Source organism: Stegostoma tigrinum, chromosome 47, assembly GCF_030684315.1.
Source record: "Stegostoma tigrinum isolate sSteTig4 chromosome 47, sSteTig4.hap1, whole genome shotgun sequence".
Taxonomy (NCBI): Eukaryota; Metazoa; Chordata; class Chondrichthyes; order Orectolobiformes; family Stegostomatidae; genus Stegostoma; species Stegostoma tigrinum.
The window spans coordinates 1,295,503-1,320,294 of NC_081400.1; the positions used below are offsets into that span (position 1 = coordinate 1,295,503).

Below are 24,792 nucleotides of genomic sequence, written 5' to 3' on the forward strand. Positions count from 1 at the left end.
CACGTTTCCTGCCCATCCTGTGCTCTCCCCATTCCCCACCAGTCCTGCGTTCTCTCCCCTGTTCCCTGCCCGTTCTGTGCTCTGCTACCCACTCCCCCCCCCCCCCCCCCACCATTTCCCATCCATCCTGCATTCTCTCCCTCCACTACTCCCCGTCTGTCACATGTTCTTTCTCCTTCCCCATTGCCTGTATCCTGCTATTCGCTCCCCGCTCTCCCCCGCCCCTAAAAGTCCTGTGCTTCCCTCCTGACCACCCCCTTACCCCACTTGTGGAGCATGGTTATAGGGCTGAGTGGCCCATCTCCTGGTGCTGTATTCCTATCGTATTAACTGCAAACCTTCCTTTGTAGCATCTTCCCATCACCAGACCAAGTCAGCAGCATGTCCCATGTTTCTGGTGCACTGAACACAGGCGGATCTCTCCCAGATCTAACAAATCTGCACTTTCCACCTCCGCTGCCCACCCCACTCGATCCTGAAGAGTCAACCTTCTCAAGTATTAGTGGAGGGAGCAGCACGGGCAATCTTACCACGACCATGACCCACCTGGGAATCGGTGGTTCCCTGGCAATGGCCTCCAACTATGAGTCCACAGGGGGTAAGTTTCTCATTCCTCATGTCCTCTTTGTGCCATGTGAGTTCACGTGCAAATGATAAAATCCCAAAAGCACTGCAGGATGCCATTCAGCCCATCTTGCCTGGGCCGTCTTTTTGAAAGAGCTGTCCAATGATTCCCGCTCCCCATGGAGTTCCAGGAATGTGTTTTTGCTTTTTGACTATTTCTCCATTCTTTTTTTTTTGAAAGTTCTAGTTGAATGTGCTCCTGCTCCACTTTCAGGCAGTGTGTTCCAGATCACAACAACTCTGTGTGTGATATGTGTTTCCTCATCCCTCCTTTGTTTCCATTGCCAATTATCCTAAATCCATGTCCTGGTTATTTCTGTCTCGCATGCATGCGCGCTCTCTCTCTCTCTCTCTCTCACACGCGCACGCACACACGCACACACCCATAGCGTGCAGGGATGGGCAGTGCAGAGTAGATGGGTCATGTGGGGATGGGTCCGGTCTGGGTGGGATTCTCTGAGGATTGGTATGGACGTGAAGGGCCGAAGGGCCTGTTTCCACACTGTAGGGCTTCTATTGTATAATCCACCTAGACTGCACGTTCCTTAGACACTACGGACAGTTCAGCATGGCCGATCCACCCTAACCTGCACACGTTTGGACTGTGGGAGGAAACCGGAGCACCCGGGGGAAACCCATGCAGACACAGTGAGAATGTGCAAACTACACACAGTCAGCTGAGGGTGAAATCGAACCCGGGTCCCTGGCGCTGTGAGGCTGCAGTGCAAACCACTGAGTCACCCAAAGGGGAGGGAGCTGCAGTCAGTCTTTCACTTCCTTTCGGCTGGTGTGGGTGGGAATGCCGGAGTCAGTAAGACATCCCACTCCTGATCACCAGCCACTGGCAGTGTGGTGTTTGTGCGGAGATTGGCAGAGGCTTATCTGTGATTCTTTGCTTGGTCAAATGGCCTCCATAGAATTGTTGCCTGGGCTGTAACACTGCTGCAGGCCTGGGACTAACTGTTTGTGTTGGATGAACAAGGAGATGTGTTGAAATGACTTAGCTTTGTTAATACAGACTTGTCTTGTGTTGTTCCCCAGGGCTGTCCTCTTCATTACAGGGGTCTCTGAGTAACATGTCTCTACAGTCCTCACTCAGTAACCCGTCGCTGCAATCCTCGCTGAGTACCCAGTCCCTCAGTAACTCCTCCCTCCAGTCCTCTCTCAGTAACCCCTCCCTCCAGTCCTCTCTCAGCAGCTCATCCCTTCGCACGTCGCTGAGCAACCCATCATTACAGTCGCCGACGGGTAACCCTCCACTGCAGCCTGCTGTCAACGCTGCCTCCAAACAGTCTCCGTTGAGCACCTCATCACTGCACTCTTCACTGAGCAGCTCCCTCCCGCCTGGTTCCATCAGCACCTCTCCTCGGAGGAGGGTCCCACTCAACCCTCTTGTCCTGTCTAGTGGAGACTCCAGGAGGCCCCACAGCAAGCAATTCTCTCCCACCATGTCTCCCACCCTCTCCTCCATCACACAGGTAAGAAGCACAGGCCAAAGCCATAGCGTGGAGCCGCGGGGTGAAGGGGCACAAAGAGCCAAGCAGTGCCTGTGTAACTTTGGGGGGAGAGCTGCATTTATATATATATTATGTATAGAGAGAGAGAGAGGAGGGACTAGACGGGCTCATGGCAGTAGGAAGAAGGCTTTGTCTATCGAGGATGTGAATTCTGAAGCATTGTCTTGTGGCTCCCTCTGGCCCTGGTGGACTGTGTAATAACATGAGGATGTTCTGAGGAAATCTAACTGTCTGCTCCATATTGCAGGGTATTCCCTTAGACACCAGCAATCTTTCAATGGACCAGCGACTGCCCCCATACCCTTTCTGCCAGCAGCAAGGCTACCAGCAATCCCAGCAGCCAACATACCAACAGCCTCCATCCCAGCCACCAGGCTATCAACAGTCCCAGCTCTCCCAGCAGCAAGGCTACCAGCAGTCCCAGCCCTCCCAGCAGCAAGGCTACCAGCAGTCTCAACCATCTCAGCAGCAAACTTACCAACAATCGCAGCAGTCCCAGCCCTCCCAGCAGCAAGGTTACCAGCAGTCCCAGCCCTCCCAGCAGCAAGGCTACCAGCAGTCCCAGCCCTCCCAGCAGCAAGGCTACCAACAATCGCAGCAGTCCCAGCCCTCCCAGCAGCAAGGCTACCAGCAGTCCCAGCCCTCCCAGCAGCAAGGCTACCAGCAGTCCCAGCCCTCCCAGCAGCAAGTCTACCAGCAGTCCCATCAATCCCAGCAGCAAGGCTACCAGCAGTCCCAGCCCTCCCAGCAGCAAGGCTACCAGCAGTCCCAGCCCTCCCAGCAGCAAGGCTACCAGCAGTCTCCGAAAACCAGCCTGTCCCAGCGGCAGCAGCAGGCCACATCACCTTGTGGTCAAACAGACACCAACCCTGGCAGTGTAAGTATTTGCTTTTTGTTTAATGATGTTTAATGAGCTTATGGGATTTGGGCGCCACTGACTAGACCAGCAGTCAGTGCCCTTCCTGAGTTGATTGGACTGAGCAGTGGGCTCTGACCTGTGGAGGTGGTAGGACATAGTGGAAATAGTTAGTAAACCGAGGGAGCTTGAGTTCCAAAATAAAGGGATTGATGTTGGTAAGCTTGGACTCATCAGGATATTTTGCAAGAAAACAAATTAAAGGTGAAAGCCAACCCAGAAAGAAACGGAAATAGACCTCGAAAGCAAATGTGACTACATTATTCTTACAGATGTGAATGTGCTGCTCAGCATGCCAAGACAACCTTACTGGATAACAAACTGAAAAAGAGCTATCAGGCAATCCACATGATAGGGGTTTCCACACTGTGCTAGTGAATGGGAGGGGTTTCCACACTGTGTTAGTGAATGGGAGGGGATTCCACACTGTTTCAGTGAATGGGAGGAGATTCCACACTGTCTTAGTGAATGGGAGGGGTTTCCACACTGTTTTACTGAATGGGAGGGGATTCCACACTGTTTTACTGAATGGAAGGGAGTTCCACAATGTGTTAGTGAATGGGAGGGGTTTCCACACTGTGTTGGTGAATGGGAGGGGCTTCCAGACAGTGCCAGTGAATGGGAGGGGTTTCCACACTGTGTTAGTTCATGGGAGGGGCTTCCACACTGTGTTAGTGAATGGGTGGGGCTTCCACACTGTGCCCATGAATGAGAGGGGTTTCCACACTGTGTTAGTGTATGGGAGGGGCTTCCACACTGTCATAGTGAATGAGAGGGGTTTCCACACTGTGTTCGTGAATGAGAGGGGTTTCCACACTGTGTTAGTGTATGAGAGGGGCTTCCACACTGTTTTAGAGAATGGGAGGTGTTTCAACACTGTGTTAGTGAATGTGCCTTTGCTGCCTTCTCCTCATTGTGCCCACCATGAACAGCCTGAATGATTAGCTGGACAGCTGCAAGCAGTTGAAAGAATTACAGTGAAAGAATTACCCTGAACGCACGGGAGTTGCATATCAACGGCAGCACCATGTCTACCTGCTCATTTGACACTGATAACCCGTTCACCAATGTACCGTTCCAAGAGGCCAGTGACATCCGCCTTGCAGTACTGTATTATGGAATGTTACCCATCATTTATCGTGTGAATTGGAGAATTTACAAAGCCAGCAACTGAATACAGTTGAGTTCAGTTGCAATAGCAGCATGCATGCCCAAAGAGTTGGGGTCCCAACTAGACCCAGCTTTAACAGTTAACTTTCTTCAATTCCACGAGGAAAGGTGTCTTTGATGGAACGACATCTACCATCTATCATCAATGACATCCAACCCTTACCTCTTGCATATTTCTGATGTGGAAGTGATACATTCATGATAAGTGCATTAAACGGCTGGCCTTATCAGCAACCTTATAAACATACCCATGCTATTTGTGTACCATGCAAACCTGAGGCTGAAATAGAATATGTCAGAGTTATCCTGTAGATTAATAGCTACTGTCATTTCTCACCATATTATCACACAGACTGATGGATGGGCCAAGGGTGGTCATTCTTGTTCTTGAAAAGCACTCAGTCTGTCTCCCATCGCCCTGAACAGGGCCCGGCCTGTGTCCCATCGCCCTGAACGGGGCCCGGCCTGTGTCCCGTCACCCTGAACGGGGCCCGGCCCGTGTCCCGTCGCCCTGAACGGGGCCCGGCCCGTGTCCCGTCGCCCTGAACGGGGCCCGGCCCGTGTCCCGTCGCCCTGAACGGGGCCCGGCCCGTGTCCCGTCGCCCTGAACGGGGCCCGGCCCGTGTCCCGTCGCCCTGAACGGGGCCCGGCCCGTGTCCCGTCGCCCTGAACGGGGCCCGGCCCGTGTCCCGTCGCCCTGAACGGGGCCCGGCCCGTGTCCCGTCGCCCTGCACGGGGCCCGGCCCGTGTCCCGTCGCCCTGCACGGGGCCCGGCCCGTGTCCCGTCGCCCTGCACGGGGCCCGGCCCGTCTCCCGTCGCCCTGCACGGGGCCCGGCCCGTCTCCCGTCGCCCTGCACGGGGCCCGGCCCGTCTCCCGTCGCCCTGAACGGGGCCCGGCCCGTGTCCCGTCGCCCTGAACGGGGCCCGGCCCGTGTCCCGTCGCCCTGAACGGGGCCCGGCCCGTGTCCCGTCGCCCTGAACGGGGCCCGGCCCGTGTCCCGTCGCCCTGAACGGGGCCCGGCCCGTGTCCCGTCGCCCTGAACGGGGCCCGGCCTGTGTCCCATTGTCCTGAACAGTATCTCAAAAAAGTTTGAGCAACAGGTAAATCTCCCAGTTGTATACTAGAACAATGCAGTAGCAACACAAGTGGTGTTCATCACAAAGAGGATGCTGCCGTTAAACTAAAAAAATGGTCTGCTTATCTCACAGATGTAATATGGTATAAGGATTTCAGTATGATGCCAAGTACTTGGACCATATATTTTAAAGATTGGAGGATCACATCAAACACTCCCATTAGACTGTTCAGAGCAACTAAGATGCTAATCATGTTCAACCCAGCGCTGCTTGCAAAACCCGAGACAATTCCTAACATGAGATGAGATGCTGCAATTGGTTAACACCTGCTGGATAATCCTGAATGTGTGAAGGATTGCACTGAAACGCTGTCAGTCAGGCTTTGAGAAGCCGTAAAGTATTAATTCACAGGGCCTTGTTCTTTGCAGTGGGTTGGGGGAGGGGGCGTGAAGGGGTCTATTAGGGGAAACATTTAACCCTGAACAATCAGAGGCAACCTTAAAATTCAAACAAAGCCTGACAAGTAACTGCCAATCGTCATGAAAGGGAGCATTCTCCATGGCGACGCTCTTACCCATTTAAATCCACTTGCCAACCAATCAGCACTGTTTGTTCATGCACTCGGTCTTCTCTTTGAACTGGCATTCTTGCAAAAGATCCTGATCAGAGCCAGATAAGAAACTGCAGTGTTGAACCTGACTTGAGGGAGCTGGAAGCAAAGGTGGTGAATGATTGAAGCTCGCAGTGCAGGGGATGGGGACTGACTGGATTGAACTAAAGAGGGGCAGCATGGACTCGGTGGACCAAATGGCCATCTCCGTGTTGTAACAACACTGGTTTTTGGTGAGACTTCATCACGAATAGTAGATTAGGATTAGGATTATTTTCATTTGAAACACGGAGATTGAGGGGGTACCTGATTGAGGTCTACAAAATCATGAGGGGTATAGACAGGGTGGATAGCAAGAAGCTTTTTCCCAGAGTGGGGCACTCAATTACTAGGGGTCATGAGTTCAAAGTGAGAGGAGGAAAGTTTAAGGGAGATATGCGTGGAAATTTCTTTACACAGAGGGTGGTGGGTGCCTGGAACACGTTGCCAGCGGAGGTGGTAGACGCAGACACGTTAGCGTCTTTTAAGATATATTTGGACAGGTACATGGATGGGCAGGGAGCAAATGGACACAGACCGTTAGCTGTACAAAACTCTGGTGCGGCCGCACTTGGAGTATTGCGTACAGTTCTGGTCACCGCATTATAAGAAGGATGTGGAAGCTTTGGAAAGGGTGCAGAGGAGATTTACTAGGATGTTGCCTGGTATGGAGGGAAGGTCTTACGAGGAAAGGCTGAGGGACTTGAGGCTGTTTTCATTAGAGAGAAGAAGGTTGAGAGGTGACTTAATTGAAACGTATAAAATAATCAGAGGGTTAGATAGGGTGGATAGGGAGAGCCTTTTTCCTAGGATGGTGATGGTGTGCACGAGGGGGCATAGCTTTAAATTGAGGTGTGAAAGATATAGGACAGATGTCAGAGGTAGTTTCTTTACTCAGAGAGTAGTAAGGGAATGGAACACTTTGCCTGCAACGGTAGTAGATTCGCCAACTTTAGGTACATTTAAGTCGTCATTGGACAAGCATATGGACATACATGGAATAGTGTAGGTTAGATGGGCTTGAGATCGGTACGACAGGTCGGCACAACATCGAGGGCCGAAGGGCCTGTACTGTGCTGTAATGTTCTATGTTCTTTGTTCTTGTTCTTTGAATATTGTAAACAGTTTCTGTGCCCAATTCAAAGTAAGGAGACCATCCAGGGAGCATTGGTTCTTTAGTGAAAGTGTTGTACTCTGATGAGAGAATCCATATGTTGGATATTACTCCCTTAACTTCAGAACAAAGAGAGGTGTTTCGATGAGTTTTGCCCCCTGCCACCTACACAGTTGACAGGGGGACCAAGTACATGGGTGAACAGGCATGCGATCAAGGCCATTTCAGATTCTGATCAGGTCCTTTAGTCCAAGGACTGGAATCATTGGAATTTGTTTTATTAATTCACTTAAACGCGTTGCTGGCTGGTCAGCATTTATTGCCCGTCCCTAGTTGCCTTTGAACTGACTGGGTTGCTAGGCCATTTCAGCAGGCAGTTGACAGTCAATCACATTGCTGTGGGTCTGGTGTCACGTGTAGGCCAGACCAAGTAAGGATGGCAGATTTCCTTCCCTGAAGGACATTAGTGAACCAGATGGGTTTTCCCAACAATCGACAATGATTTCATGGTCATCAGGAGGTTCTTAATTCCTGATTATTACTGAATTTAACTTCCACAATTTACCATGGTGGGATTTGAACCCAGGCCCAGCTGAGTTTCTAGATTAATAGTTGAGATATAATGTCACACCTTCCTGGGTGATCGTGAATGCTCAGTCTGTTTGAGTTGGAGGTTGGGCTTTGATCTCCAAGGGAAACAGGGTACAAGAAGAAATGTGAAATTAAAAGCAGATGATCATAGGCTTAGAGGGCTGTTTGGTAGCTTTGTGTTCAGTCTGGTGTCTGATTCTGACTGCTGAGATGGGTGGAGAGAGAGCGCAGCTTAGGCAGGTCAGACCTTGAGGACGGGTGACGGGGCTGTGAATGGGGACACACAGAGGGTCACATTGTACCCTGATCAGGAAGGGAACTGTACACGGATCACGTGCAGCAAAGCCATGAGTGCTGAAGCTTTGGGTGTTGTGTCAGTAAGTGGTGTCCACACTCTAACTTTCTCTTTCCTCACAGCGAACCTCGCTGCTGAAAAACTTCTTTGGAGATTCCTATTTTGAGCAGCAGCTCTCAAGCCAGACCACGGGTGACCTGTCTCACCAGGTGAGTCTGAACACTTCAGCATCCTGGCTTCATCAGCCCAGTACCTGAACTCAACTGTCCCTCCCTCTCTGTTCTCCTGCCATCCCCTACCATTTATGTCTCCAACCAAGTCCACCCTGTCAGTGACCTTGGGGACCCACAACCCTCCTTCACCTTTCAACACTCTGCTGCACTCCTCATCTTTGAGTTTGTGTGTGAGACCAGGTAACCCATACCCAGGGAGGTGTGTGTGAGAGAGAGAGAGTGAATGAGTGAGTGAGAAAGAGAAACACACTGGGTAACCCGTACCCGGGTATATGTGTGTGTGAGTGAGAGAGAGAGAGAGAGAGAGAGACTGGTTAACCCATGTGTGTGTGTGTGTGTGTGTGTGTGAGAGAGAGTGTGAATGAGTGAGTGAGTGAGAAAGAGAAACACACTGGGTAACCTGTACCCGGGTATATGTGTGTGTGTGTGTGTGTGAGAGAGACTGGGTAACCTGTACCCAGGTATATGTGTGTGTGTGTGTGAGAGAGAGAGAGAGAGACTGGGTAACCTGTACCCAGGTATATGTGTGTGTGTGTGTGTGTGTGTATGAGAGAGAGAGAGAGAGACTGGGTAACCCATACCCGGGTGTGTGTGTGTGTGTGTGTGTGTGTGTGTGTGTGTGTGTGTGTGTGTGTGTGTGAGAGAGAGAGAGAGAGACTGGGTAACCTGTACCCTAGTCTTCATGGGGGATCTGGCAACGTGTTCGTTCTTGGATAACTTGAATATGAAGTTGACCATCTCTGTGAACAGACTGAAGCAGCCTCACTGACTGGGAAAGCACTGCTTATTGTACCCTTGTCCTTTCTCTTTATCTTTCCCTCTCTCCACACACCACCCGTCCGCCCCAGCTCGGGTCGTGCAGCACCGACACTTTGGTTGCTAACATGCCAATGAACATGAACACGTTGTGTGGAAACACCGGGAGCAGCAGTTTCACCCAGGCTGCAATGGTGGGCCTTGTAGAGAGCAGCGAGAGCCTTCAGGACCCACAGCTTCTCAACAAGCAAAACATGTACTCCTCCAATCAAATGACCTCGATCCCCGATATCATTCTCACAGGTAATCCCAGTGCTCCATCCCCTCCCTGCTTCTCACTGACTCGATCCCCCAGTCCTCTACGTATTCCTCACTGCCTGAGTGGAAATATTTTGTAATCAGCTTGCTTCAGCAATGTTATTGGAGCAAGCGAGACACGAGTTGTCCTCTCCCTCTGTCTATCTGTCTCTCTCTGTCTCTCCCTGTCTCTCCCTCTGTCTGTTGGTCTCTCCCTCTGTCTGTCTGTCTTTCCCTCTGTCTGTCTGTCTCTCTGTCTCTCCCTCTGTCTGTCTCTCTCTGTCTCTCCCTCTGTCTGCCTGTCATTCCCTCTGTCTGTCTGTCCCTCTCTCTGTCTCTCCCTCTGTCTATCTGCTCCTCTGTATCAGTGTCTCTAAACCTGGAGCCAAACTGTCCCTCCGACTGCTCCTCACTGTCTGAACTTTGACTTCCGACACTTGTCCTTTAACCACATTCTGTGAAGATCAGTTTTGTTTCCATTGTTGTGGAGTTTGGTTCAGAGACTGAAGTTATCATCTGCATGGTTATTGCCTGCCCGTCCGATTGTGCCCGCTGCCTCACTAACACTCTCCCTGCCTGTCCGACTGTGCTCTCCTCCACATCGACACTCTCCCTGCCTGTCTGACTGTGCTGTCCTCCTCACCGACACTGTCCCTGCCTGTCTGACTGTGCCCTCTGCCTCACCGACACTGTCCCTGCCTGTCTGACTGTGCTCTCTGCCTCACTAACACTCTCCCTGCCTGTCCGGCTGTGCTCTCCTCCACACCGACACTCTCCCTGCCTGTCCGACTGTGCTGTCCTCCTCACCGACACTGTCCCTGCCTGTCTGGCTGTGCTCTCTGCCACACTGACACTGTCCCTGCCTGTCTGATAGTGCCCTCTGCCTCACTGACACTGTCCCTGCCTGACCGACTGTGCTCTCTGCCTCACTAACACTGTCCCTGCCTGTCCAACTGTGATCTCTGCCTCACTGACACTGTCCCTGCCTGTCCGACTGTACTCTCTGCCTCACTGACACTGTCCCTGCCTGTCCGACTGTGCTCTCCTCCTCACTGACACTGTCCCTGTCTGTCCGACTGTGCCCTCTGCCTCACTGACACTGTCCCTGCCTGTCCAACTGTACTCTCTGCCTCACTGACACTCTCCCTGCCTGTCCGACTGTGCTCTCCTCCTCACTGACACTGTCCCTGCCTGTCCGACTGTGCCCTCTGCCTCACCGACACTCTCCCTGCCTGTCTGACAGTGCCCTCTGCCTCAGTGACACTGTCCCTGCCTGTCCGACTGTGCCCGCCTCCTCACCAACACTGTCCCTGCCCGTCTGACTGTGCTCTCTGCCTCACCAACACTGTCCCTGCTGTCCGACTGTGCTGTCTGCCTCACCAACAATGTCCCTTCCTGTCCGACTGTAACCGCCTCCTCACCGACACTGTCCCTGCCTGTCCGACTGTGCTCTCTGCCTCACCGACACTGTCCCTGCTGTCCGACTGTGCTCTCTGCCTCACCGACAATGTCCCTGCCTGTCCGACTGTGCTCTCTGCCTCACCGACACTGTCCCTGCTGTCCGACTGTGCTCTCTGCCTCACCGACAATGTCCCTGCCTGTCCGACTGTGACTGCCTCCTCATCGACACTGTCCCTGCCTGTCCGACTATGCTCTCTGCCTCACCGACACTGTCCCTGCTGTCCGACTGTGCTCTCTGCCTCACCGACAATGTCCCTGCCTGTCCGACTGTGCTCACTGCCTCACTGATGCTGTCCCTGCCTGTCTGACAGTGCCCGCTGCCTCACCGACACTGTCCCTGCTGTCCGACTGTGCTCTCTGCCTCACCGACAATGTCCCTGCCTGTCCGACTGTGCTCACTGCCTCACTGATGCTGTCCCTGCCTGTCTGACAGTGCCCGCTGCCTCTCCGACACTCTCCCTGCCTGTCCGACTGTGCTCTCTGCCTCATTTCATATTCATTGCTTCATTGGGCGATGTACGTTTTGTGAAGTGGTTCCCTGACTCCTCTTGTACCCTTTCCCCAGGTGAGTCCCCTCCTGGTTTCTCCAAGGAGATCACCAGTGCTCTGGCTGGTGTCCCAGGCTTTGAAGTGGATTCCCAATATCCTTTGGATGATGAGCTCAAGGTGGAGCCCCTGTCTCTAGATGGACTGAGCATGCTCAGCGACCCCAACCTGACCCTTCTGTCGGATCCCACTGTGGAAGATTCATTTCGAAATGAGCGTCTGTGATGGCGGGCAGTGGGAGAGACCAACGGGGGGATGGTGCTGCAGGGAGGAACCTACCCCCTCGACCCCTACCTCGGTGCCCGAGGTTGGGGGGGTGAAAAGTGATTGGCATGTGGCCGAGGGCAGTGGGAGCCAAGCAGACTGAAGCCCTTGTGGAGAGCCTGACAAGGTGCGGCACCAGAGCTTTGGAGCTCATCCCATCGTCACTGTGCACGGATTAGCCCCAGCCTCACGCTGTACGGCAAGCTGCCTGACCCCCAGGGTGCCTGTTGCAAATCCCATCACTAATGGGGTGGGGGGTGGAGGGTAGGGGGGTGGGTTTGGTGTGGGATTTGAAGAACTCTCACTCTCTCTCACACACAGGCGCGCTCGCTCACACAGACACACACACACACACACACACACACACACACACACACACACACACACACACGCGCGCGCGCGAAGTGTAAATACTGTGTATTAAGCTTGTGGTCTGTAGATGTGAAGTGACCACCTAACTTGTAGACAGAGACCACCCCTCAGGGGTTTCCAGTTCTCTTTTTTTTTGAAAAGGAAGGATATTTGTGAATAATTACCTATTTTACAAAAAGAAGAAATATATCAAATGATTTAAAGAAAGCTAGGCACTTGAGGGAAGAGTGGGAGAGGGAGGGTGAGTACAGATACTGCAGGAAGCAGATTCTATAATAAACAGCCTGATGGAATGTTTATGGAGGACAGTGAGTGACAGGGAGATGCTAGCATTGGTATGTGTGAGGCTAATGTTCCCTGGCCTCTGGCCAGCATTGCACTGGCTCTCATTGGTCTGATGCCTGCTGCAGTAAGAAAGACTCTTTCTATTGTGTATATACTGCAGGGAGCACTATCTCGATCTCAGCCTGGGCTCAATCAGCAACTCTCACCACAGCTCACTCGATTCATTCTACACATTTAATCCAGACCAATACAGGGACTAACCAAGACAACTGTTCATCCAAAATTAGCGAGTGTGAATCGGCTGTTTGACCCTGGAGGCCTTCACAGCCAAGAGTTCAGCAGCACTCTAACTCCTAACTCCTATCGATGCAGCCTGCTTTTTCTCTTGCTACACTTGGTACAGCTAGGGTCTCCATTGCTGCTCTAACTGAGACCAACTTTTCCCCCCAGGGATATTCTGGATCCCTGCAGGACAGATGGCAACATGGCACCAGGGAATTTAGAGGAGTGTGGTCAGTGCAGGATTGAATTCTGTCCCCTTGACCTTCTGCATGGATTGTGTGATTGGACTGTCAACTGTATGGTGACATAGTTCTCAAAGCTGCATGGTCTATGCATCAAAACCCCAATACAGTCCAGTCTACCACAGGGGGATAGGTCTGTCACTGAATAACACTGGGGTACAGTACCAGTGGGGACGGGGCCTGTCGCTGTATAACACTGGGGTACAGTACCGGTGGGGGACAGGTCTGTCGCTGTATAACACTGGGGTACAGTACCGGTGGGCGACAGGTCTGTCAGTGTATAACACTGTGGTACAGTACCGGTGGGGGATGGGGTCTGTCGCTGTTTCACACTGGGGTACAGTACCAGTGGGGGACGGGGTCTGTCACTGTGTAACACTGGGGTACAGTACTGGTGGGTGACAGGTCTGTCACTGTATAACACTGGGGTACAGTACCGGTGGGGACAGGTCTGTCAGTGTATAACACTGGGGGGTAGGAGATTGGAGATTGAGGTGTGCTACCAGCAGTGCAGTCTTTTGCTTAGTGCAGATTAGAGTGTGTGTGTGTGAGAGAGAGCGACAGAGGGGGTGTGTGCGTGTGTGTGTGAGTGAGAGAGTTGTGTGCGTGTGTGTGTGTGAGAGAGGGGGGGTGTGTGCATGTGTGTGTGTGAGCGAGGGGGTGTGTGCATGTGTGTGTGTGAGAGAGAGAGTTGTGTGTGTGTGAGAACGAGAGTGGTGTGTGTGTGTGAAGAAGTGTGTGTGAGAGAGGGGGTGTGTGCGTGTGTGTGAGAGAGAGAGAATGACAGAGAGGAAGATGTGTGTGAGACGGAGAGTGGTGTGTGTGAGAGAGAGAGGGAGAGTGGTGTGTGTGAGAGGGAGAGTGGTGTGTGTGAGAGAGAGTGGGAGAGTGGTGTGTGTGAGAGAGAGAGGGAGAGTGGTGTGTGTGTGAGAGAGAGAGAGGGAGAGGTGTGTGTGAGAGAGAGTGGGAGAGTGGTGTGTGTGAGAGAGAGGGAGAGTGGTGTGTGTGAGTGAGAGAGGGAGAGTGGTGTGTGTGAGTGAGAGAGCGAGAGTGGTGTGTGTGAGTGAGAGAGGGAGAGTGGTGTGTGTGAGTGAGAGAGGGAGAGTGGTGTGTGTGAGTGAGAGAGGAAGAGTGGTGTGTGTGTGTGTGAGAACGACAGGGGGGGTGTGTGTCTGTGAGAGAGAGAGTGTGTGTGAAGGTGTGTGTGTGAGAGAGGATAACAGAGAGGGGGTGTGTGCATGTCTGTGAGCGAGAGAGAGAGAGGTGTGTGTGTGAGAGAGTGACAGAGAGGGGGTGTACGTGTGTGTGAGAGAGTGACAGAGAGGGGGTGTACGTGTGTGTGAGAGAGACAGACAGAGAGGGTGCGTGTGTGAGAGAGTGTGAATGATCGCACAGTTGGACTTTGACACTGTGCTGCTGTCAGACCGGTCCCCAAGCAGCTGTGTTGCACAGGCCAGTGAAAGAGTAGAAGTGGAGAGCTGGCTACTGGTTTGAATGCCTCTGTGTCCTGCCCAGTGGGGTGGAATGAGGACGATGATGGCCTTTGTCTTTGGAAGGCTGTGGTCTATCCTTGCAATTTGTTGGGCATTACCTGGCATATACTGCTGCACTCAAGCTGCAGTCCCATTTACACAGACATAGTGGGAACTGCAGATGCTGGAGAATCTGAGATAAAAAGGTGTGGATCTGGATGAACACAGCAGGACAAGCAGCATCAGAGGAACAGGAAGGCTGAAGTTTCAGGCCTAGACCCTCCCTCATTTCTGAAGAAGGGTCTAGGCCCGAAACATCAGCCTTCCTGTTCCTCTGATGCTGCTTGGCCTGCTGTGTTCATCCAGATCCACACCTTGTTGTCCTATTTATACATTCTGTATTCACTTCAGGATCTGGGACTTAGTGTGTGCATCTTTCTGTTCCTGGGCTAATGCGATGGGGGCTGGTACTCTCAATGGTGAGATGAGGTAGCTGGGAGGAGCTGACCACAATGATGCAGAAAAGCTAAGCCCAGGGGGAGGTGACCCGTATCAGGCTTCTTCCAACCCTGAACCTCTAGCCACTAAGAACATGTCCTGATTCTGCCCTGGCCATCCCCAAAGTGTTCCCTGTTATTTTCAGTCATAGACCTTTGGCAGCACCTTGTGCAGGAGAACCTTGCTCGAACGGTTGGCCTGTTTGGGGGTTAAAGGGATTTCTTCATGAATGCCCCAACTTGCCCCATCAGGCTCTGGCACTGATGATGTTGGAGGGGTGGGAAAGAATGGTGGGTACTAGTGCTGTGCAGCCTTCCATCTTTAGCCCCCAGAGGGATTTTGATCTCAGGAGGTCTGGTTTGTGGGAACACCTGCCTCACTCACAGGCCTCAGACCGGTGCCTGGCTGGAGGAGCAGATCCCGACATACCAACCCTGACCACTCCACTGCTTCCTTGATGGCTGCAAACCTCTGAGGTTCCTCAGTGGGCAGATTCATGTCTCATTCCTTTCATAAGATCCTCAGGCTCCTGCTGCACGTGTAATAATGGGACCAGCAGTAAGAATATGCAGAGGTCACTACATCATGGAAAAAGCAGACTGTATGCATACGGTTTAAGAATGTATTGTCATGAGGTTTGTAGCTATACTGATCTGCCTGAAAGTCCCTTTTTTGTATAACTTTTTTAAAAGATTATTTTTTTGTTAACATTACTGTTACATGTTTTAAAAAGAAATTACAACAAATTTACATTTTACTGCTGCCTCATTCTTTCAGTTGTGTTGGAAAAGACTCACGTTCCTTATTGGCTTGTGGGTTAAATATTCCGACCCACCACCTCCAATGCTGTTACTGTTGGTCAACATGGCAGCCACTTGGCACACAGCAGGACCCCATGAGCAGCGTGGAAATGAACACATGGTGGAGCAGCAGTTTGCTGTCTTAGATCATGCCCCGAAGAGATTGAGTTCATCGAGTGGAATGGGTGGTGCATTGACTTCAGCTTGCTGCAGAGATTGGTAAAGATCAGCTGTGAACCCTGGGCAACAGCAGTCCTTGAGATACTGGGAACAGTTTGATTAAAGAGGTAGGGTTCAAAACGTGAATTGACTTTAAAGCTGGGAATGAGGTTCGGAAGGGAATTCAAAACTTTGAGCGCAGCCAGCTGAAGGCGTAGCCACCAATGGTGGAGCAGTTTTAAAACCAGCAGGCCCTAGGGAGAGGTCAGAATTGGAGGGTACGATGATGTCAGACATTATAGACTGGATGCAGTTTCAGAGCCAGGGGCTGAGCTCTCTGTGTTCAGTTTGTTGATTAGGAGCCACTGTGGGTGAGGAAGCACATAGGGCAAAAGGTGATTGGAATTCGGAGGGATTGAATACATAGGACAGCAGTAGTTTGGATGAATGAAGAATGTCCACGGAGAATTGAAGATGGAATGCTGGGCAGTACAGAGAATCAGTGTAATTGACCCGAGAGCTTAGTCACATTAAAAAGAGTTCGCCAGCAGACCATTTGAAGCAGGAGATGGAAAATTAACTATGTCAAAATCTGAAATTGTGGGAAGAACTCACAGATACAGACAGAAAATGCTGGAGAAATTAAATAGCTCTGGAGCATCTGTGGAGAAAGAAACACAGTTAATGTTTCTAGTCCAGTGTGGAGCTGAAGGAGCACAGCAGGCCAGGCAGCATCAGAGGAGCAGGAAGGTTGATGTTTCGGGTTGGGACCCTTCAGAAATGAAATGAAATTTCTGAAGAGGGTCCTGACCAGAAACATCAACCTTCCTGTTCCTCTGATGCTGCCTGGCCTGCAGTGCTCTTCCAGCTCCCCACTGTGTTATCTCTGACTCCAGCATCAGCAGTTCTGACCATCTCTAATGTTTTTAGTCCAATTTGATTTATTCGGAAGGGGGTGGGAAATCTGATGGTTTTGTTATGCTGCCTGAGAAAGGGAGGAGGACCAAGAGAAATAGATGGGACAGACGCCCAGAGCTGAAGGAAACGGAGTGTAAATGGCTGTAGAGAAGCGGTTATGGGTGAAAAGTAGGCATTAATGGTCAGAAAATGGGTAGGATCTGCAGAGAGCAAGAGGGTGGCAATAGTCTAGCTATTGCTGAACTGTTAACCCTGGTAACGTTCTGGGGATCTGGGTCCGAATCTCGCTATGGCAGATAGTGGAATTTGCATTCAATAAAAATCTGGAATTAGGAGTCTGATGATGACCACAAAACCATCGGTAACTGTAAGGAAAACCTATCTGGTTCAGTAATGTCCTTTAGGGAAGTTAATTCCCCTGGTCTACTTTGCGTGTGACTACAGACCCAGCAATGTAATCGACACTTAACTACCCTCTTGGACAATTAGGGATGGGTATTAAATGCCAGCAAGAGACACATCTCTGAATGAAATTTTAAAAAAAACAAACCAGATGCGGGAGATTGGTGAGGAATGATATGAGGAGGCCAGATTGCATGGTGTGAATTTGTGGAACTCAGTTCTGAAGAGTGAAAAAGTGCTTCATCTGGAAAATGAAGACTTCAGCAGATCACTGCAGCAGTGAACAGAAAAGTGACCGTAAGAGGCAGGGGGGATTCCTGGAAACACAGTGTGTTTGCTGTCGGACAAAGCATATGAGACTGCATTGGGAGTAGTGAAAGCAGAAGACCAGATCCTAACTGCCGATGCTGGAGAATCCCAGATAACAAGGTGTGAAGCTGGATGAACACAACAGGCCAAGCAGCATCAGAGGAGCAGGAAGGCTGACGTTTCGGGCCTAGACCCTTCTCCAGGAATGGGGGAGGGGAAGAGCGTTCTGAAATAAATAGGGAGAGAGAAGAAAATAGGTGAAGAGGAGACGGAGAAGTTAAAGGGGTGGGGATGGAGCCAGTAAAGGTGAGTGGAGGTAGGGAGGGGATAGGTCAGTCCAGGGAAGACGGACAGGTCAAGGAGGTGGGATGAGGTTAGTAGGTAGCTGGGGGTGCGGTTTGGGGTGGGAGGAAGGGATGGGTGAGAGGAAGAACCGGTTAGGGAGGCAGAGACAGGTTGGACTGGTTTTGGGATGCAGTGGGTGGAGGGGACGAACTGGGATGCGGTGGGGGAAGGGGAGATATTGAAGCTGGTGAAGTCCACATTGATAATGGGAACTGCAGATGCTGGAGAATCCAAGATAATAAAATGTGAGGCTGGATGAACACAGCAGGCCCAGCAGCATCTCAGGAGCACAAAAGCTGATGTTTCGGGCCTAGACCCTTCATCAGAAAAGGGGGATGGGGAGAGGGTTCTGGAACAAAATGAATAAAATTTATTCCAGAACCCTCACCCCATCCCCCTCTCTGATGAAGGGTCTAGGCCCGAAACGTCAGCTTTTGTGCTCCTGAGATGCTGCTGGGCCTGCTGTGTTCATCCAGCCTCACATTTTATTATCTTGAAGTCCACATTGATACCGCCGGGCGGCGGTAGGTGAAAGGGGCGAGTCCTCCCAGCCTCCGGGCGGCGGTAGGTGAAAGGGGCGAGTCCTCCCAGCCTCCGGGCGGCGGTAGGTGAAAGGGGTTGAGTCCTCCCAGCCTCCGGGCGGCGGTAGGTGAAAGGGGTTGAGTCCTTCCTGCCTCCGGGCGGCGGTAGGTGAAAGGGGTTGAGTCCTTCCTGCCTCTCCGGTTGGAGACTGGGGAGAGTCCGACAAGCTTCTCAGTGCCGCAAGTCCTCCAAAGCTCTGGGTGGCGCAAGTGTAAGTGGCATTAGTCCTCCTGGCGGCAGGTGGCGCTGGCAGGTGAGGAGGATGCAGTGAGTCCGACACTGAATTAAAAACACCCGAACGCTCTGCGGATGCCGCAAATCAGAGAGTAGTGGAGCAACTCAGCAGATCCAGCAGCATCTGTGCAGAGAAAGCAGAACCGCCATGACTCCTGTAGTGAGTCCTCCCGGCCGCAGGGGCGGTGTCGCGTTGTGGTTTTTTTTGGGGTTGGGGGGAGCTGATGGGAGAAGGGAAATGTAGTGAGTCCTCCCGGCCTCTGGCGGGGTGGGGCGGCGTCGGCGGCGAGTTCCCCCGCCTCCAGGAGCCGTGAGGAGACGAGACCTCCCGGCCGTGGGTGGCGCTGTGCCGGGCCCTCCGTTCGCCCGGGAGCCGGTGGGCAGGTCCCTTTGCCCGGGCAGAAGCCGGTGGTACACAGCGGGGCCTCGGCTGACAGAAGCCGGATGGAGCTTGAGGTAAGCAGAGAGTCCAGCAGCTGGTTAAGGGTTTCCCGGGAAACAGAAGCCCACGCGGGGTTCGGGGTTCCTCACCCGAAGGTGCTGACCCTCACTGGGGTAGGGGGTCACCCTCCCGAAGGCGCTGACCCTCACCGGGGTACGGGCTCCCTCTCCCGAAGGGGCTGACCCTCACTGGGGTACGGGGTCCCCCTCCCGAAGGGGCTGACCCTCACTGGGGTACGGGGTCCCCCTCCCGAAGGCGCTGACCCTCACTGGGGTACGGGGTCCCCCTCCCGAAGGTGCTGACCCTCACTGGGGTACGGGGTCCCCCTCCCGAAGGTGCTGACCCTCACTGGGGTACGGGCTCCCTCTCCCGAAGGGGCTGACCCTCACTGGGGTACGGGGTCCCCCTCCCGAAGGGGCTGACCCTCACTGGGGTACGGGGTCCCCCTCCCGAAGGCGCTGACCCTCACTGGGGTACGGGGTCCCCCTCCCGAAGGGGCTGACCCTCACTGGGGTAGGGGGTCCTCCTCCCGAAGGCGCTGACCCTCACTGGGGTACGGGGTCCCTCTCCCGAAGGCGCTGACCCTCACTGGGGTACGGGGTCCTCCTCCCGAAGGCGCTGACCCTCACTGGGGTACGGGGTCCCTCTCCCGAAGGCGCTGACCCTCACTGGGGTACGGGGTCCCTCTCCCGAAGGCGCTGACCCTCACTGGGGTACGGGGTCCCTCTCCCGAAGGCGCTGACCCTCACTGGGGTACGGGGTCCCTCTCCCGAAGGCGCTGACCCTCACTGGGGTACGGGGTCCCTCTCCCGAAGGTGCCGAATCTCCCCCGGGTACGGAGTCCACCTCCTGGAGGTGCCGAGCCTCCCCGGGTACGGGGGTCCCCCTCCCGGAGGCGCTGAGCATCCCCAGGGTACGGGGGTCCCCCTCCGAAGGTCTGACCCTCACCAGGTTACGGGGGTCCCCCTCCCGGGGTTGCTGCCTCTCGCTCAGTTACAGGCTCCCCATAGTGTTACACTTTGTTGCTCCCCTGTTTCCCTGTTTTCTGCATCCATCGAAACATTTATTCAGTTTCCCTGCATCAGTGGGCCTTTGGTTTGTCTGTCTTCCGCTACCGAGACCCCCCCCCACACCTGCTTCCATATTCCCTGCCTATGTGACTGATAGTTCTAACTCTCTCATCTCTGTTCGCAGTGGAACTGTGGACCGTTAGCTCACTCTCTGCTGACTTTCCATCTCTGGGACCTCCTGGTGCCTGTAGTGTGGTGCTGGTCCTGGTACTAACTCAGCAGGTCAGGGTCCTTAGTCACAGGTCACTGGGGAACTAGTGGGTGCTGCATTCTGACAGAGGGATGCCCACTGTGTGAGAGCTGCCTGTCTATCTTGGGATGTGGTTTCCTTGGACAGCGAAGATAAATTGTAGCGTTTCTGGCAAGTGTGCCCAGACCGCACCCTGCATCAATCCTATTTCCCCCAAGTTGACAGGAACATGCCTGACCCATCGAAGGGAGTGTCAGCACCAGTAACGTGACTTCCTGCAGCAGTTTCCGAAGCAGTTGGTTTCTCCGTGCAGCCCCGGACACTGAGTTTGTGAAGTGAATGGAATGTAGTCAGATCATCGATCAGCTCTGCAACCGCGTTGGTGTTCGCAGTGGTGTAGGGAACAGTTCACTTTTACTGGGCAGCAGTTGACTGAGGAGATGACGGTTGCAGAGGGTGAGTTAATGGTGTGGAGGGAAAACAGAACTATATTCAGCAGAGCAACAGACTCCTCTTCCATTCAAATGTTACCAACAGACCTGTGTTATACTTTCAACAAACACTCACTGGCTAAGAAGACCGTGTGTCACTGGGGTACGGGGTCACCCTCCTGAAGGTGCTGACCCTCACTGGGGTACCGGGTCCCCCTCCCAAAGGTGCTGACCCTCACTGGGGTACGGGGTCACCCTCCCGAAGGCGCCGACCCTCACTGGGGTACGGGGTCCCCCTCCCAAAGGCGCCGGCCCTCAGTGGGGTATGGGCCCTCTGCCTATTTGAGTGAGTTTAGGAAAACAGTTATGTGGTAGCACTGGTTAACTAGAGACTTTTGGAGTGCTCTCTACTTTTGAGTGTCTCTGTGTTCCCATTAGAACAATAATTTACATTGTCCACGGAAGGCTGTCGGTAACCTCGTGAAATGGACAGATTTGGAACTGTGCAGGTACAGCAGCTGTTAACAGTCCCATTTAACAGTCCATGTAACAGTCACATGCTGCCCATTGCCACTTGGCTTCTTGGCAGTGATCAGAACCAGGTCCTGCTGGGAATACGCAGCAAGGCTGACTGCAACTGAGCGGGGGGAAGCCAAGATTTTAACAGGGCAATCCAATGATATTTCATCAGAGTTGGCTCCATATGGATAGATACAACCGGTACAAATAGGTCTGTCACTGTATAACACTGGGGTACACTAGTGGTGGGGACAGGTCTGTCGCTGTGTAACACTGGGGTACAGTACCGGTGGGGACAGGTCTGTCGCTGTATAACACTGGGGTACAGTACTAGTGGGGACAGGTCTGTCTCTGTATAACACTGGGGTACAGTACCGGTGGGGACAGGTCTGTCACTGTATAACACTGCGGTACAGTACAGGTGGGGACAGGTCTGTCACTGTATAACTGGGGTACAGAACTGGTGGGGGACGGGTCTGTCATTCTATGACACTGGGGTACAGTACCGGTGGGGGACGCGTCTGTCACTGTATAACACTGGGGTACAGTACCGGTGGGGACAGGTCTGTCACTGTATAACTGGGGTACAGAACTGGTGGGGGACGGGTCTGTCACTCTATGACACTGGGGTACAGTACCGGTGGGGGACGCGTCTGTCACTGTATAACACTGGGGTACAGTACCGGTGAGGGACAGGTCAGTCACTGTATAACACTGGGGTACGGTACCGGCGGGGACACTGTATCACACTGGGGTACAGTACCGGTGGTGGACAGGTCCGTCACTGTATAACACTGGGGTACAGTACGGGCAGGGACACTGTATCTCACTGGGGTACAGTACTGTCGGGGACACCGTACCACACTGGGGTACAGCACTGGTTGGGACACTGTATCGCACTGGGGTACAGCACGGGTGGGGACACTGTATCGCACTGGGGTACAGTACGGGTGGGGACACTGTATCGCACTGGGGTACAGTACGGGCGGGGACACTATCGCACTGGGGTACAGTACGGGCGGGGACACTGTATCGCACTGGGGTACAGTACGGGCGGGGACACTGTATCGCACTGGGGTACAGTACGGGCGGGGACGCTGTATCGCACTGGGGTACAGTATGGGCGGGGACTCTGTATCGCACTTTGGTACAGTACGGGCGGGGACGCTGTATCTCAGTGGGGTACAGTACGGGCGGGGTCACTGTATCGCACTGGGGTACAGTACGGGCAGGGACGCTGTATCTCAGTGGGGTACAGTACGGGCGGGGACGCTGTATCGCACTGGGGTACAGTACGGGCGGGGTCACTGTATCTCACTGGGGTACAGTACGGGCGGGGTCACTGTATCTCACTGGGGTACAGTACGGGCGGGGACACTGTATCTCACTGGGGTACAGTACGGGCGGGGTCACTGTATCGCACTGGGGTACAGTACAGGTGGGGACACTGTATCGCACTGGGGTACAGTACGGGCGGGGACACTGTATCGCACTGGGGAACAGTATGGGCGGGGACACTGTATCTCACTGGGGTACAGTACGGGCGGGGACACTATCGCACTGGGGTACAGTACGGGCGGGGACGCTGTATCGCACTGGGGTACAGTACGGGCGGGGACGCTGTATCGCACTGGGGTACAGTACGGGCGGGGACGCTGTATCTCACTGGGGTACAGTACGGGCGGGGTCACTATCGCACGGGTACAGTACGGGCGGGGACGCTGTATCTCACTGGGGTACAGTACGGGCGGGGTCACTATCGCACGGGTACAGTACGGGCGGGGACGCTGTATCTCACTGGGGTACAGTACGGGCGGGGACACTATCTCACTGGGGTACAGTACGGGCGGGGTCACTGTATCGCACTGGGGTACAGTACGGACGGGGACACTGTATCGCACTGGGGTACAGTACGGGCGGGGTCACTGTATCGCACTGGGGTACAGTACGGGCGGGGACACTATCGCACTGGGGTACAGTACGGGCGGGGTCACTGTATCTCACTGGGGTACAGTATGGGCGGGGTCACTATCGCACTGGGGTACAGTACGGGCGGGGACACTGTATCTCACGGGTACAGTACGGGCGGGGACACTATCGCACTGGGGTACAGTACGGGCGGGGACACTATCGCACTGGGGTACAGTACAGGCGGGGACACTATCTCACTGGGGTACAGTACGGGCGGGGACACTGTATCTCACTGGGGTACAGTACAGGCGGGGACACTATCTCACTGGGGTACAGTACGGGCGGGGTCACTGCATCGCACTGGGGTACAGTACGGGCGGGGACACTATCTCACTGGGGTACAGTACGGGCGGGGACACTATCGCACTGGGGTACAGTACAGGCGGGGACACTATCGCACTGGGGTACAGTACGGGCGGGGACACTATCGCACTGGGGTACAGTACGGGCGGGGACGCTGTATCGCACTGGGGTACAGTATGGGCGGGGACGCTGTATCTCACTGGGGTACAGTACGGGCGGGGACGCTGTATCGCACTGGGGTACAGTACGGGCGGGGACGCTGTATCGCACTGGGGTACAGTACGGGCGGGGACACTGTATCGCACTGGGGTACAGTACGGGCGGGGACACTGTATCGCACGGGGTACAGTACGGGCGGGGACACTATCTCACTGGGGTACAGTACGGGCGGGGACGCTGTATCGCACTGGGGTACAGTACGGGCGGGGACGCTGTATCGCACTGGGGTACAGTACGGGCGGGGACGCTGTATCGCACTGGGGTACAGTACGGGCGGGGACGCTGTATCGCACTGGGGAACAGTACGGGCGGGGACGCTGTATCGCACTGGGGTACAGTACGGGCGGGGACGCTGTATCGCACTGGGGTACAGTACGGGCGGGGACGCTGTATCGCACTGGGGTACAGTACGGGCGGGGACGCTGTATCGCACTGGGGTACAGTACGGGCGGGGACGCTGTATCGCACTGGGGTACAGCACTGGTTGGGACAGTTGCTCTTTCACTGTATTTGCATGTCTAATTGCCGGATCTTTGTCCACACGGCTGTGTTTTACATGGTGTTCAGTTTGGGAGCTCAGCAAACGTTTTGAGGGTCTGGATTTGGGATATTGCCTGGCGATTCGGTGTCTGACACGCTTGCCTGTTTGAGATGAGGAAAGAGCAGTTTCTCTCTGAGCGTCTGAGGCTATTGTCATGTTTCTCTGTTGACAGCTGTGGGGGGATTTTCTTTTGGGTGATTAAAATCCCCTTTCGATGGCAATGGTGAGGTACTAAAGGTTTTACTTTCTGTCTCTGCTTCTCATTGAGCACTTTTCCTTCTCTTTGGATGACAAGGTTCTGAGATCACATGAGGGGAAGTGAGAACTGGTTATTATCCCAGAGGTGAGACTGGCTGTCTGTCTGGTGAGAACGGCACAGGACTGTTGAGGTTGCCGGTTTCTCTAGGAGAGTAGCACAGGACTGGACGTTATTCCGGAGTTAGAATTGACACTTTGTCTTGTGAGAATAACACAGGACTAGATGTTATTCTGGAATAAGTCTGGCTGATTGCACGTCCTGTGGCCTTTCTTGATGAGAGGACAGTATGTCGGAGCATGCTGGTGAGTTGTCAGTTGTATGGGTGAATGTGGGAACTATTTTGTGCACAATGTGATCCCAAATTCAGCAGGTTTCTAGTTAGCCCCTGCCTCTGGTTGTGTTGTTGAGTTGGCTCACCTTGGTCACTGTCCTAGTG

General features: G+C 53.6%; 2 protein-coding genes across 4 annotated transcripts in view; both read left to right on the forward strand.

Annotated features, from left to right (window-relative positions):
* Positions 1–11,749, forward strand: part of LOC125449744 (CREB-regulated transcription coactivator 2-like) — a 45,330-nt gene extending 33,581 nt beyond the window's left edge. For all 3 annotated transcript variants that reach the window (XM_059643050.1, XM_059643051.1, XM_059643049.1), the window contains 6 exons: positions 351–598; positions 1,666–2,102; positions 2,389–3,018; positions 8,077–8,163; positions 9,036–9,246; positions 11,267–11,749. In XM_059643050.1, coding sequence (XP_059499033.1) covers positions 351–598; positions 1,666–2,102; positions 2,389–3,018; positions 8,077–8,163; positions 9,036–9,246; positions 11,267–11,472 — 1,819 coding nt within the window. In that variant the 3' untranslated portion in view covers positions 11,473–11,749. The remainder of the gene's footprint in view (positions 1–350; positions 599–1,665; positions 2,103–2,388; positions 3,019–8,076; positions 8,164–9,035; positions 9,247–11,266) is intronic.
* A 6,842-nt stretch (positions 11,750–18,591) lies between these two features.
* The window catches only part of LOC132207448 (C-myc promoter-binding protein-like), a 6,784-nt gene continuing 583 nt past the window's right edge, over positions 18,592–24,792 (forward strand). Inside the window, exons 1-2 of the mRNA XM_059642969.1 lie at positions 18,592–18,867; positions 20,332–20,569. Of these exons, the coding sequence (XP_059498952.1) occupies positions 20,554–20,569 (16 nt within the window). The 5' untranslated portion in view covers positions 18,592–18,867; positions 20,332–20,553. The remainder of the gene's footprint in view (positions 18,868–20,331; positions 20,570–24,792) is intronic.